The 15539-nt window shown below is 44.5% G+C and overlaps 1 protein-coding gene across 3 annotated transcripts in view; it reads right to left on the bottom strand.

Moving 5' to 3' along the window:
- The window catches only part of CAMSAP2 (calmodulin regulated spectrin associated protein family member 2), a 132651-nt gene that overhangs the window by 39075 nt on the left and 78037 nt on the right, over window positions 1-15539 (bottom strand). For 2 of the 3 annotated variants that reach the window (XM_077276666.1, XM_077276668.1), the window contains 3 exons: window positions 12351-12434; window positions 10579-10611; window positions 7105-7246 (listed from right to left, as the gene is read on the bottom strand). In XM_077276666.1, the coding sequence (XP_077132781.1) occupies window positions 7105-7246; window positions 10579-10611; window positions 12351-12434 (259 nt within the window). The remainder of the gene's footprint in view (window positions 1-7104; window positions 7247-10578; window positions 10612-12350; window positions 12435-15539) is intronic. The other variant, XM_077276667.1, reaches the window with a different exon arrangement.

Raw genomic sequence — 15539 nt, 5'->3', positions numbered from 1 at the left:
ACATACTCAATCAAAGTTAGATGGAGATAAAATGGATTCACGCAAAACAACTGTATAATGCAGAGGGGTAGATAGAGATTTGGAGCCATGTTTTGAGGGAGTTCCATATTGGAATGCTATGGCATACTGACAGGACTATACCTACAACTAAGAATGCGTTGACTCATCAACAAAATACACTTTAATCAATAGATCGTGGAGAAAAAATAAGTTCCACAATTGGAGGTGTTAAAAACTGTTCCTGTGCTGAGATAATCTTATAAATGTTCCCTCCGCTAAGTAATATGTAATGGCTGTGTCTCACCATGTAGAGCTGCTCCAGTTCGTGGTCTGAACATATCACAGCTCCTGGGCAGGGGAAGAGGCATAAGTCACTTATGATAAAGGAGTATACAGGCGAAATAGAAAGGGCTCACGAATGCAGCTTTCTGAGGTAACACATTTTCTTGCCTGAGGTAGCACAGGAGTGAGTATTTCTGCTGTTTCTCCAGCCCTCTGAGCTAATCATAAATCAAGTCAGAACAGTAGGCTCTCCAGCGGCCACAGAGGTTATATGTAATTTCCATTATTTATTATGAGCTCACAGGACTGGTGATGCCACAGAAATACTCCTGTGACAAAACAGGCAGGGAAATGTGTTACCTCAGAAAGCAGCAACTGCAAGCCCCTCCTGTGTGATCTGTATTCTCACTTCTCATAAATGACTTATGCTTTCCTTCCCTGGCCAGGTGCTGTTGTATGTGCCAAACACAGAGCTGCTCCAGTTCGTGGACACAGCCATTACACAATACAATAGCAGAGGCATATTTACAGAGGGGAAAATAAGTATTTTATACACTGCCGATTTTTCCAACCTACAAAGAATGGAGAGGTGTTTAGTGTAGGTCAAAACTTTATTATATCAATAAAGTTATAATAAAGTGTTGACCTTTTCTTCAGTCTATAGCAGGTGAGCACATATTTATGCACTGGCTGTTCTTTTTCGTTTTGGTATACATATTTTCCATGCATTTTGTAGCACCCTGATCTACAGTGTTATATATATTTATACCTTTGGTGATAGTAGTGCACCTGATATCTTATTTACCAGTGTTTAGTGGAGGTACACTTCAACTGTGAAAGACAGAATTTAAAAAAATAAAACCAGAAAATCACATTGTATGATTTTTAAATAATTAAATTGCATTTTATTGCATGAAATAACTATTTGATCACCTACCAACCAGCAAGAATTTGGCTCTCATAAACCTGTTAGGTTTTCTTTAAGAAGACCTCCTACTCTGCACTCATTACCTGTATTAATTGCACCTGTTTGAACTCATTACCTATATAAAAGACACCTGTCCACACAAATCAATCAATCACACTCCAACCTCTACACCATGGCCAAGACCAAAGAGCTGTCTAAGGACACCAGGGACAAAATTGTAGGATGGGCTGGGATGGGCTACAGGACAATAGGCAAGCAGTTTTTATGGAGAATGCAACAACTGTTGGCACAATTATTAGATAATGGAAGAAACAAGATGACTGTCAATCGTCCTCGGTCTGGGGCTCCATGAAGGGTCTCACCTCATGGGGTTAGGATAATTCTGAGAAAGGTCAGTAATCAGCCCACAAATACACAGGAGGACTTGGTCAATGACCTGAGGAGAGCTGGGACCACAATCTCAAACATTACCATTAGTAACACTATGCGGTCATTGGTTAAAATCATCCTGCAGGGCACGCAAGGTTCCTCAGCTAACGCCAGCACTTGTCCAGCCCCGTTTGAAGTTCGCCAATGACCACCTGGATGATCCAGAGGAGGCATGGGAGAAGGTCATTTGGTCAGATGAGGCCAATATAGAACTTTTTGGTATCAACTCCACTCACCATGTTTGGAAAAAGAAGAAGGATGAGTACAATCCCAAGAACACTGTCAGAACTGTGAAGCATGGTAGGTGAAACATCATCCTTTGGGGGTGCTTTTCTGCAAAGGGGACAAGATGACTGCACCGTATTTAAGGGAGGATGGATGGGGTCATGTATCGTGAGATTTTGGCCAACAACCTCATTCCCTCAGTACGAGCATTGAAGATGGGTCATGGCTGGGTCTTCCAGCACGATAATGACCCGAAAAACACAGCCAGGGCAACTAAGGAGTGGCTCCGTAAGAAGCATTTCAAGGTCCTGGAGTGGCCGAGTCAGTCTCCAGACCTGAACCCAATTGAAAATCTTTGGAGGGAGCTGAGTGGCAGCCCCGAAACCTGAATGATCTGGAGAAGATCTGTATGGAGGAGTGGGCCAAAATCCCTGCTGCAGTGTGTGCAAACTTGGTCAAGAACTACAGGAAACGTCTGACCTTTGTAATTGCAAACACAGGTTTCTGCACCAAATATTAAGTTCTGCTTTTTTTCTATCGTATCAAATACTTATTTCATGTTATAAAATGTAAATTAATTATGTAAAAGTCATACCACATGATTTTCTGGATTTTTTTTAGATTCTGTCTCTCACAGTTGATGTGCACCTACGTTAAAAATTACAGATCTCTCTATTCTTTGTAGGTGGGAAAACTTGCAAAATTGGCAGTGTATCAAATACCACACACTGCATGCTTGTATATAAGCTGGTTTTTAGCACATTTTTTTATGCTGAAAAGGCCCCCCCTCAGCTTATTCTCGAGTGAGGAGCGGAGCAACGGGGCACAGGAGGCAGAAGCCGGCTGCTGCGGCTAACACCTGTGCCCGCTGCTAAAGAGAAATCGATTTTCACTGCTCTCCACGCTCATGGCTCATTTGGCTGAGTGCGTCGATACGCGTTGCTCCAGGACACGGACATGATCAATAGGTGATACCATGCCCAGCTTACTAGGGATTTGGTAAATTGAGGACTGCTTATATGTTGGGCTGAATAGGACTGTTGTGAGTGTAGCAGAACACCCTTCGCAGTCTGCAGCTGTGAACCTTGGTGCAGGTTGGTGTAAGGTTCACCTTTAGTTATTTGAGCTGGTATTAGCTTGGCATTAGCCTGCCACGGTTGCTTTTTCCTGGCACCTACGCTGTATGGACGACTTGTCCTGTGTGCTGGGGACTGGGGGGCCCATTGGGGTGTGGAACTACACTATTCATTATTGTGTTGTGCTCGCATAATATGTGTTATTTATCATGAGTATTTTTAGAAGTATCACCAGTTATTGTTATCTGATCTATGAAGGGCTGTATTTGTGGTCAGAGACCACTATTTACTTTAGGTGACCTGTCAGTGGAATCTTGTGCAATATAGTGTCTGTATAATGTTACATTGTGGACCCGCCACCTCTACTCATGTGGTGGAGGTCTTTTAAGTGTTTTTAATGTGTTTTGTGTGCTGTTCTCAATAAAGTAATTGATTATTTTGTATATCATTATTGTACTGGTGATCCCATTTTTTTGCGTACCTTTTTTTCTTTCTTTTTAGAATATTCATTTCTCTTTACTAGCGGAAACACATGATAGCCCAGCCGGTGAAGCAAGACAGCGGCTGAGGTTACTGTGCCCGCTATTAAAGATCAATGAATATTCACTGCTCTCCACCCCAAAGTCCCGGCGTGAAGAGCAGCAAGTATTCTGACAGCTGTTCTCTGCTTGTAAGCAGTGCTTGGCATCACCGCCATGCATTGCTTATAGATATAAAATCGGCCACTGGCATTAGAACAGGACGCTGCAAGGGAGCGCAGGGAAGTCAAGTAAAATGTTTTTTAAATGTTTTTCTGATGGGGGCCACACACATCATGATGAGGATGAGGAGGCCGTGCATACCAGGATAAGGATGAGGGGGCCGTGCATACCAGGATAAGGATGAGGGGGCCGTGCATACCAGGATAAGGATGAGGGGGCCGTGCATACCAGGATAGGGGTGAGGGGGCCGTGCATACCAGGATAGGGGTGAGGAGGCAGTGCATACCAGGATGGGGATGAGGCCGTGCATACCAGGATGCGTATGTGGAGGCCGTGCATACCAGGATAGGGGTGAGGAGGCCGTGCATACCAGGATAGGGGTGAGGAGGCAGTGCATACCAGGATGGGGATGAGGCCGTGCATACCAGGATGCGTATGTGGAGGCCGTGCATACCAGGATAGGGGTGAGGAGGCCGTGCATACCAGGATAGGGATGAGGAGCCATGCATACCAGGATAAGGATGAGGGGGCCGTGCATACCAGGACAGGGGTGAGGAGGCCGTACATACCAGGATAGGGGTAAGGAGGCCGTGCATACCGGGATAGGGGTGAGGAGGCCGCGCACACCGGGATAGGAGTGAGGAGGCCGCGCACACCAGGATAGGGGTGAGGAGGCCGCGCACACCAGGATAGGGGTGAGGAGGCCGCGCACACCAGGATAGGGGTGAGGAGGCCGCGCACACCAGGATAGGGGTGAGGAGGCCGCGCACACCAGGATAGGGGTGAGGAGGCCGCGCACACCAGGATAGGGGTGAGGAGGCCGCGCACACCAGGATAGGGGTGAGGAGGCCGCGCACACCAGGATAGGGGTGAGGAGGCCGCGCACACCAGGATAGGGGTGAGGAGGCCGCGCACACCAGGATAGGGGTGAGGCCGCGCACACCAGTAGAGGGATGAGCGGGCCGTGCAAACCAGTAGAGGGATGAGCGGGCCGTGCAAACCAGTAGAGGAATGAGCGGGCCGTGCAAACCAGTAGAGGGATGAACGGGCAGTGCACACCAGTAGAGGGATGAGGGGGCCATGCACAGCAGGATAGGGTTGAGGGGGCCATGCACACCAGGATATGGATGAGGAGCCATGCATACCAGGCTTATACTCGAGTAAATACGTTTTCACAGTTTTTGTGGTAAAATTAGGTGCCTCGGCTTATATTCGGGTATTCCTCACTGTATAAGATTATCTCAGCACAGAAACATTTTTAAAAAATACAACTGTAGAACTTATTATTATTCCAAGATATTTTAATTAAAATGTAATTTGTTTGTGGGACAACTCTTTTACAGTTCATTTATACTCACTGATATCTGGCACTAAATAACCACTGATTGGAAAATAGTAAAGGTACCGTTACACTAAACGACTTACCAACGATCACGACCAGCGATACGACCTGGCCGTGATCGTTGGTAAGTCGTTGTGTGGTCGCTGGGGAGCTGTCACACAGACCGCTCTCTCCAGCGACCAACGATCAGGGGAACGACTTCGGCATCGTTGAAACTGTCTTCAAAGATGCCGAAGTCCCCCTGCAGCAACCGGGTAACCAGGGTAAACATCGGGTTACTAAGTGCAGAGCCGCTCTTAGTAACCCGATATTTACCCTGGTTACCATTGTAAAAGTAAAAAAAAAAACAAAACACTACATACTCACATTCTGATGTCTGTCACGTCCCCCGCCGGCGTCCACAGGGTTAAAACTGCTTTCGGCAAGAGCGCTGCTAATATGCACGCTCTGCTGCCTAGAGCTTCCCTGCACTGAATGTGTCAGCACCGGCAGTAACAGCGGTGACGTCACCGCTGTGCTCTGCTTTATGGCCGGCGCTGACACAGTCAGTGCAGGGAAGCTCTCGGCAGCAGCGTGTGCATTAGCAGCGCTCCTGCCGAAAGCAGCTTTAACCCTGTGGACGCCAGGGGACGTGACAGACATGAGAATGTGAGTATGTACTGTTTTTTTTTTTTTAACATTTACAATGGTAACCAGGGTAAATATCGGGTTACTAAGCGCGGCCCTGCGCTTAGTAACCCGATATTTACCCTGGTTACAAGTGAACACATCGCTGGATCGGCGTCACACACGCCGATCCAGCGATGACAGCGGGTGATCAGCGACCAAAAAAAGGTCCTGATCATTCCCCAACGACCAACGATCTCCCACCAGGGGCCTGATCGTTGGTCACTGTCACACATAACGAGATCGTTAGCGGGATCGTTGCTACGTCACCAAAAGCGTGACGTTGCAACGATATCGTTAACGATATCGTTATGTGTGACTCAGCCTTTACTGAATGGCAATTGTTTAATAGCCTGATTACACAGGCAGATGATGGTAAACGAAAAGCACAGAACGATCTGCATTATATTGTACTGTGAGAATAGACTGCTATTATTATCAGCAGTCCTGTTTTTGCAGGACGATGTGCTGCTCAAAACAACGATCCTTTATGGAGCAAAAAAAAACAAATTCCACCTGATGGATGAATGTTTGCTTGTTCAATGGATAATTGGCAGCCTGTTTACACTGAAAGATTATCGTGAACAAGTGTAAGGGTATGTGTCCATGTTCAGGATTGCATCAGGATTTGGTCAGGATTTTTCATCAGTATCTGTAAGCCAAAACCAGGAGTGGAACAAATAGAGGAAAAGTATAATAGAAACATATGCTCCACTTCTGCATTTATCACCCGCTCCTGGTTTTGGCTTACAAATACTGATGAAAAATCCTGACCAAATCCTGATGCAATTCTGAACGTGGACACATACCCTTATAGCGAATCTGTCATCAGGTTTTCCCATCTAATCTGAGAGCAGCATAATGTAGAATAAAAAAGACCCCAGTGATGTATCACTTAGATTACTGGGTGCAAGCAGTTGTGACACAGTTCACAGAGAGAAGGCTGCCTCTGCCCACACCACAGCTTTCTATGTACATTATCTATTGACTGTTAGCTGCTTATCAGACGAGGGGGCGTGGTCAGTCTAGCAGTCATGTGAGCTGTAGTCCAGAAAGTGATAATCTCCTGGTTAGAAAACGTTAATTGTAAGTAAACAACAGCACACAGCCCAATAAGTGACAAATGGCTGAAATCTGGGTCTCACCAGTTACCTCATGCTGTTCTCAGATTACATAGCAAAAACCTGCTGACAGATTTCCTTTAATATTCTTTCAGTGTAAATGCAGTTTAATACACCGGGGTCCCTTCTCCATTTCTCCTGTACAGCACTTGCTGTGATTCCTTCAATTTAAAGATGAGTGGGGTATCCGGCTGTCGGCTCATGCCAATCAGCAAGTTAATGTATATCCTGGTGATGCATGGGTCATCATTTACCTTAAAGGGAGAATCATCTCAATACATCAGGGAATTAATAAGCAATTCTCCAAAATCTGTACAGAAGTCTTTGAACCTACCTTCCAATCTGACCACATCTGGGCAGTAAAAGTGGATGAGGGCAGCAATGGCACATCCATCAGTGCCATCTTTCAGGATGTGCTCCATCAGCGGTATACATGGCAGCTGCTTGTACAGATTCTGTTCCTTCCTGTACCTGGCCTGGTAAGGGACAGACAGGAGACAGTCAGAGAGGCACACCTGCACGTCATGTAAGGTTCCAGCTACACGTGACACATTTATATGGATCACAGCATCCAAGATTCAGACATGAATGGAACAAAAACACAAAAAAGGGAAGACACATCTAGTGAATTAATATTTTATAGAGCTGCTAAAGGTCTGCACCATTCAGTGCCCATTAAATTAACATGGGAGCCTATAGGGCAGGTGTGACTGCAATGGGAGCTTATAATCAGTGGGTCTTCCAGATCCTCTCAGTCTATACGTCAAGTGTAAAATCAGAACCGTGATGTTCCCTGGTTGTAGTCTGTTTAAAAAAAACAAAAAAACAGTCAAACTGTGGTTTACTCCCCCTCCCCGGGTCCAGCGATGATCCCAGTGCTCATTGTCTACAGAGCTGCCGTCATATTGACACTGCTGCAGTTAGTAACGGAGCTCAAAGGCTCTGCCCGTATAGATGGCACCAGGCACTCAGCGCTGCAGCAATGTGATGACAATAGCAGACACCAGAAGCAGCAGTGCAGGCTTAGTGCCGGACCTGGGGAGGGCTAGTAAAGGACAGTTATTTTTTTTTATAACAAGCTGCTCCTAGTAACAAAGATTTCTGAAAACCCCTTTAAAGAGTAACTGTCATTTTAATTTTCTTTTCCCCCATAAATCAATAGTACATGCAAAAATAAGAAACTTTGCTTTTTCTCCTCCTGTACTGATCATTCGCTCTCACATTTCTCAAATTGGGGCTAAAATGTGTCTTCAGTGAATTTCCGATTGCTCAGATAGGAGATGACAGTTGGTGCTCAGAAGTTCTATGGATCGTGCAGCAGAAGGTCTGTGTCGGCCTCCAGCTCCTCCCTAACTCCCCATCACAAGAATGTCACAAGCACCAGCTGTCATCTATCTCAGCAATGGGAGATGTATCTTCACCGGGCGCAGACTTTACCCCCGAATTGGGGGAAAGTGCAGTCCAAGAGCAGAAAGGAGCAGATTATAAAAGCTTCCCGTCACTGCATTTCCTCCTGTCTCTGCGTCCGTCCATCTTGAGCTGGCTATGTTCACATGCAGCGTTTTTGCAGCTTTATATTTGCAAATTAAAAGCTGCATTTTACAGAACAGCAAGCGCTATGAGATTTCAGAAACTCCATGCACGTTTGTTTTTCCTGAGTGAATTTGAGGGTTTTTGAAATCTGCAAGCTTGTCAATTCTTTCAGTGTTTTTACAGCATTTTTTTACCCAATGAAAGCAATGAGAACGTTAAAAAATGCTGCAATAGAGCAAGAAATGGTTTTGCAACATTTTTGGTTAAAAAAGTTAGTATTATTAAACATATGCTACAAACAAAGCACTCATAATCCACACACAAAAATGCAGCACAAACGCTGAAAAATATACGTTTTGAATGCAGCATTTTTACTGTCAAGAGAGCCTGTATTGGCTGCAGAAATAATGCTGCGTGTGAACATAGCCCTGGTGTGAGAGTAGTGTCCTTGGTATCTCTATCACCTCGCTAAAAGACAGTCATTAGTTTTATGTTCTATTAAGAAAAGTGTGATAATTTACTATTAACCGTCAAAAGAAGGTATGGCAGCACATACCCGCATGGCGTATGCCAGGGCACCATTTTGGCCTATGGAGTAAGTAGGGGCCTATCAGTACGCTAGAAATGTACGTTGGGAATAAATAATGAACCTAGGACCAAGCTGCAACAGGCTCTGACTGTGGATTTACAGCAGCTATGCTCAATGAATGGCCATTGCTTTACACAAGAATAAGCTGCAATCCAAGGATTGTACAATAAGGGCAGATGAGAAGAGAGCATGACATGGAGGACAAGCCACCAACACACCACAGATCAGAAGCTGAGGATGACATGGAGGACAAGCCACCAACACACCACAGATCAGAAGCTGAGGATGACATGGAGGACAAGCCACCAACACACCACAGATCAGAAGCTGAGGATGACATGGAGGACAAGCCACCAACACACCACAGATCAGAAGCTGAGGATGACATGGAGGACAAGCCACCAACACACCACAGATCAGAAGCTGAAGATGACATGGAGGACAAGCCACCAACACACCACAGATCAGAAGCGGAGGATGATATGGAGGACAAGCCACAAACACACCACAGATCAGAAGCTGAGGATGACATGGAGGACAAGCCACCAACACACCACAGATCAGAAGCTGAGGATGACATGGAGGACAAGCCACCAACACACCACAGATAAGAAGCTGAGGATGACATGGAGGACAAGCCACCAACACACCACAGATCAGAAGCTGAGGATGACATGGAGGACAAGCTACCAACACACCACAGATCTCAAGCTGAGGATGACATGGAGGACAAGCCACCAACACACCACAGATCAAAAGCGGAGGATGATATGGAGGACAAGCCATGAACAAACCACAGATCAGAAGCGGAGAATGATATGGAGGACAAGCCATGATCACACCACAGATCAGAAGAGGAGGATGATATGGAGGACAAGCCATGAACACAGCACAGATCAGAAGCGGAGGATGATATGGAGGACAAGCCACAAACACACCACAGATCAGAAGCTGAGGATGACATGGAGGACAAGCCACCAACACACCACAGATCAGAAGCTGAGGATGACATGGAGGACAAGCCACCAAAACACCACAGATCAGAAGCTGAGGATGACATGGAGGACAAGCCACCAACACACCACAGATAAGAAGCTGAGGATGACATGGAGGACAAGCTACCAACACACCACAGATCTCAAGCTGAGGATGACATGGAGGACAAGCCACCAACACACCACAGATCAAAAGCGGAGGATGATATGGAGGACAAGCCATGAACAAACCACAGATCAGAAGCGGAGAATGATATGGAGGACAAGCCATGATCACACCACAGATCAGAAGAGGAGGATGATATGGAGGACAAGCCACGAACACACCACAGATCAGAAGAGGAGAATGATATGGAGGACAAGCCATGAACACACCACAAATCAGAAGTGGAGGATGATATGGAGGACAAGCCATGAACACAGCACAGATCAGAAGCGGAGGATGATATGGAGGACAAGCCACGAACACACCACAGATCAGAAGCGGAGGATGACATGGAGGACAAGCCACCAACACACCACAGATCAGAAGTGGAGGATGATATGGAGGACAAGCCATGAACACAGCACAGATCAGAAGCGGAGGATGATATGGAGGACAAGCCATGAACACAGCACAGATCAGAAGCGGAGGATGATATGGAGGACAAGCCACGAACACACCACAGATCAGAAGCTGAGTGCCACTTACAGGGACCAGTTTCCAAAACCATTTAGAAGAAGACTTCATAGGAAACAACAGGATATACAGAGAAAGCAAGGGAAGGAAAAAGCAAACAGAGAAAGAATGAATCAGATTTAGCATCATGAAGCAGCCATAGCCAAATAGAGAAAGAACCACTGGTGGCTGAGTGAAAACCAGCCAAAATGATGCGGCATCATAAATCCTGCAGTCTGTGATGCTGCATGTTTTTGTAGTCATATGTAACATAAGACTACAACTCCGACAATGAAGACCTATTAAGGCTGGGGGGCTCCACCAGAACATGGAGAGAAATGTGACAGCTGCAATGTTTCTTGCATGTCCCCCCAGCCCTGCAGGTAACAAAAGAAGCTGTATTATAGCGGAAAACGTCCCACTCCAGGCTAAAGAACTGAATGTAATGCAAATCAGTACTAGAGCCACGCAGACCTGTCAGCAGACACACATGATCTTAAAGGGGTTTTCTGGTTTCAGAAAACATCTGTTCATGAACTGAAGTTTAAAAACCACAAATATGATCTTTACTCACCCTCCCTTGGTCCAACATAGGGTCTCTGCTCCTGCTGTCTGTTTTTGCAGTTCTGATGTTACATCAACAGCACTGCAGCCAATCATCAAGCTCCACAGCTCGGGCAGAACCACTGAGCTCACTGACTGGCTGCAGCGCTGTCGAAGTGGCGTCAGACAGACACCAACAGCAGAGGCAGAAATTCAGCAATAGACCTAGGGAGGGTGAATAAAGCACATGTTGTTTTTTAAAAAAAATTAAGCTGGGGACAGTTCATTTGTGAAACCAGAAAACCCCTTTAAGGCCATTTTGCAGGAGTCAATGATCAGCCAAATGGAGCTATTGGAGCACTTGAATGTCCAATGAAGGTGGTTTTTATGTGGGCCCAAAAATGTTCATTGGCTGGCAGCACATTCCCCCCTTGGTGTAAACAGGGATGTGCTGCCGACAATAATAGCAAGAGGGGGAAAGATTGTTCATGCTAGCCCCCGACCACTGTTAGATGAGACTGGTCAACGTTTATATTATTAAATAGGCATGGAGGAATAAAGGAAGCTCAGCCTCGTTACGGCCATACTAATAGTCAGACTCAGATAGACAGTGTTTCCTGCATATAGTGGTGACAGAGACCCTGATTCCAGACCATCAGTTTATCATCGGCATTGCTGGAGCCCTTGTATTTTGGCAGATAACCAGCTTTCTCCTGACACTACGCATTGATAGACATGTTAATCAGTGGTGGGTGGACGCAGACTTCTGCCCATCACATGAGTTGATTAAATGAGCACTAATGACCCCGTTCACATACGCCAATACATACAGTATGGGGACAGAATAATCGCTCGGTCCCCATACAACAGGCACATTGTCGACAGCACTTCCTGTTTATACGGGGTGATGTGCTGCAGAAAACCATTATTTTCTTGCCGGCATAAATGATTCGATCAGCTGATGAGCAAGTGTTTTGCTCGCTTGTTGGCTGATCAATGGCTTACCAGGGTCGCTGACTGGGAGTGAGCAGACTTTATAAATCAGACCCAGATAGGATTGCAGTGCCCGGACTGGCCGGCAGCTCTCCCCACAGCTGCATAGAAGTAATACATGAACCTGTGCTGCTCAGTAGAGCCGCCGGCCAGTCCGTGCACGACATTCTGATCTCTGGCCCGGTTATACCGCTGTGCCCTGATTATTAGCAGATGTCATCATATAAGATTTGTGTTCTGCTCCCTCCATGTCACCTGTACGGACATACCTTCTGTGAAGCGTTCGGATCCATGTTCTGCTGTTCTTTCACTCGCTGTTCTTGCTCAAGAATTCCTTTCAAGTGTCCATTTACCTGAAATATTCAAGAAGGATAATAAAAGGAATAGATTAAGTAAAAGCTTAACAAAAAATACAGCGTACTCCATGCTAAAGAGCTGTAGTAAAATTCTGATATATTACACGAGAATTTACCTAAATAAAGCCATTTTCCTGTAAGTATTATCCTAATGATTCCCAACCAAAGAGGAATGAAATCTCTTGCTCCAATGGAGATTTCCAAGAGCTGAGATTCCGTGAATGCAGCTTTATAGTGACGGGCACAACCTGCAGTAATCAGCGCTCACCTGCATGCTGGGAGTTGTAGTGTCACAGCCACTGTGGTGCAGCAGGTTGCTGACCCCTGCCATTCTGCACCTAGATAATGAGGTAAATGTCTCGCATATGACAGGCAATGTGAATGGGGCGCCGGCCGACTGATGGTCGGGAGACATGCTGATCACACCAGCCTGATGTTGGATGTATGATCGCATTGTTTTCCCAGGGATTACCCGCTGGCCGACGTGTCAGTCCAAGGCTTCTCATAGAGAGCTCGGCCAGCGAGCGCTGCGTGTATGGGAGAGGGCCGACGGCCGAATAACCAGCCGAAGCGTCAGTCATCGACAGCCATCTAGTGTCTTAGAGCCGTGCATCTAACCCCATCATGTGTTATACAGGCTGTATCTAATCCTATCATGTGTTATACAGTCTGTGTATCTAACCCCATCATGTGTTATACAGTCTGTGTATCTAATCCTATCATGTGTTATACAGTCTGTGTATCTAACCCTATCATGTGTTATACAGTCTGTGTATCTAACCCTATCATGTGCTATACAGTCTGTGTATCTAATCCTATCATGTGTTATACAGTCTGTGTATCTAACCCCATCATGTGTTATACAGTCTGTGTATCTAACCCCATCATGTGTTATACAGTCTGTGTATCTAATCCTATCATGTGTTATACAGTCTGTGTATCTAACCCTATCATGTGTTATACAGTCTGTGTATCTAACCCTATCATGTGTTATACAGTCTGTGTATCTAATCCTATCATGTGTTATACAGTCTGTGTATCTAACCCTATCATGTGCTATACAGTCTGTGTATCTAATCCTATCATGTGTTATACAGTCTGTGTATCTAACCCCATCATGTGTTATACAGTCTGTGTATCTAATCCTATCATGTGTTATACAGTCTGTGTATCTAACCCCATCATGTGTTATACAGTCTGTGTATCTAACCCCATCATGTGTTATACAGTCTGTGTATCTAATCCTATCATGTGTTATACAGTCTGTGTATCTAACCCTATCATGTGTTATACAGTCTGTGTATCTAACCCTATCATGTGTTATACAGTCTGTGTATCTAACCCTATCATGTGCTATACAGTCTGTGTATCTAATCCTATCATGTGTTATACAGTCTGTGTATCTAACCCTATCATGTGCTATACAGTCTGTGTATCTAATCCTATCATGTGTTATACAGGCTGTATCTAATCCTATCATGTGCTATACAGTCTGTGTATCTAATCCTATCATCATGTGTTATACAGTCTGTGTATCTAATCCTATCATCATGTGTTATACAGGCTGTATCTAATCCTATCATGTGTTATACAGTCTGTGTATCTAACCCTATCATGTGTTATACAGTCTGTGTATCTAACCCCATCATGTGTTATACAGTCTGTGTATCTAACCCTATCATGTGTTATACAGTCTGTGTATCTAACCCTATCATGTGCTATACAGTCTGTGTATCTAATCCTATCATGTGTTATACAGGCTGTATCTAATCCTATCATGTGCTATACAGTCTGTGTATCTAATCCTATCATCATGTGTTATACAGGCTGTATCTAATCCTATCATGTGTTATACAGTCTGTGTATCTAACCCTATCATGTGTTATACAGTCTGTGTATCTAACCCTATCATGTGCTATACAGTCTGTGTATCTAATCCTATCATCACGTGTTATACAGGCTGTATCTAACCCTATCATGTGTTATACAGGCTGTATCTAATCCTATCATGTGTTATACAGGCTGTATCTAATCCTATCATGTGTTATACAGTCTGTGTATCTAACCCTATCATGTGTTATACAGTCTGTGTATCTAATCCTATCATGTGTTATACAGTCTGTGTATCTAATCCTATCATGTGTTATACAGGCTGTATCTAATCCTATCATGTGCTATACAGTCTGTGTATCTAACCCTATCATGTGTTATACAGTCTGTGTATCTAATCCTATCATGTGTTATACAGTCTGTGTATCTAATCCTATCATCATGTGTTATAAAGGTTGTATCTAATCCTATCATGTGTTATACAGTCTGTGTATCTAATCCTATCATGTGCTATACAGTCTGTGTATCTAATCCTATCATCATGTGTTATACAGGCTGTGTCTAATCCTATCATGTGTTATACAGTCTGTGTATCTAACCCTATCATGTGTTATACAGTCTGTGTATCTAACCCTATCATGTGCTATACAGTCTGTGTATCTAATCCTATCATCACGTGTTATACAGGCTGTATCTAACCCTATCATGTGTTATACAGGCTGTATCTAATCCTATCATGTGTTATACAGGCTGTATCTAATCCTATCATGTGTTATACAGTCTGTGTATCTAACCCTATCATGTGTTATACAGTCTGTGTATCTAACCCTATCATGTGCTATACAGTCTGTGTATCTAATCCTATCATGTGTTATACAGTCTGTGTATCGAATCATATCATGTGATATATAGGCTGTATCTAATCCTATCATGTGCTATACAGTCTGTGTATCTAACCCTATCATGTGTTATACAGTCTGTGTATCTAATCCTATCATGTGTTATACAGTCTGTGTATCTAATCCTATCATCATGTGTTATAAAGGTTGTATCTAATCCTATCATGTGTTATACAGTCTGTGTATCTAACCCTATCATGTGTTATACAGTCTGTGTATCTAACCCTATCATGTGTTATACAGTCTGTGTATCTAATCCTATCATGTGTTATACAGGCTGTATCTAATCCTATCATGTGTTATACAGTCTGTGTATCTAACCCTATCATGTGCTATACAGTCTGTGTATCTAATCCTATCATGTGTTATACAG

The sequence above is a fragment of the Ranitomeya variabilis genome, chromosome 8 (genome assembly GCF_051348905.1).
Source record: "Ranitomeya variabilis isolate aRanVar5 chromosome 8, aRanVar5.hap1, whole genome shotgun sequence".
NCBI classification, from domain to species: Eukaryota; Metazoa; Chordata; class Amphibia; order Anura; family Dendrobatidae; genus Ranitomeya; species Ranitomeya variabilis.
The sequence above is the reverse complement of the archived record's forward strand: the minus strand, read 5'-3'. Positions and strand labels throughout refer to the sequence as shown.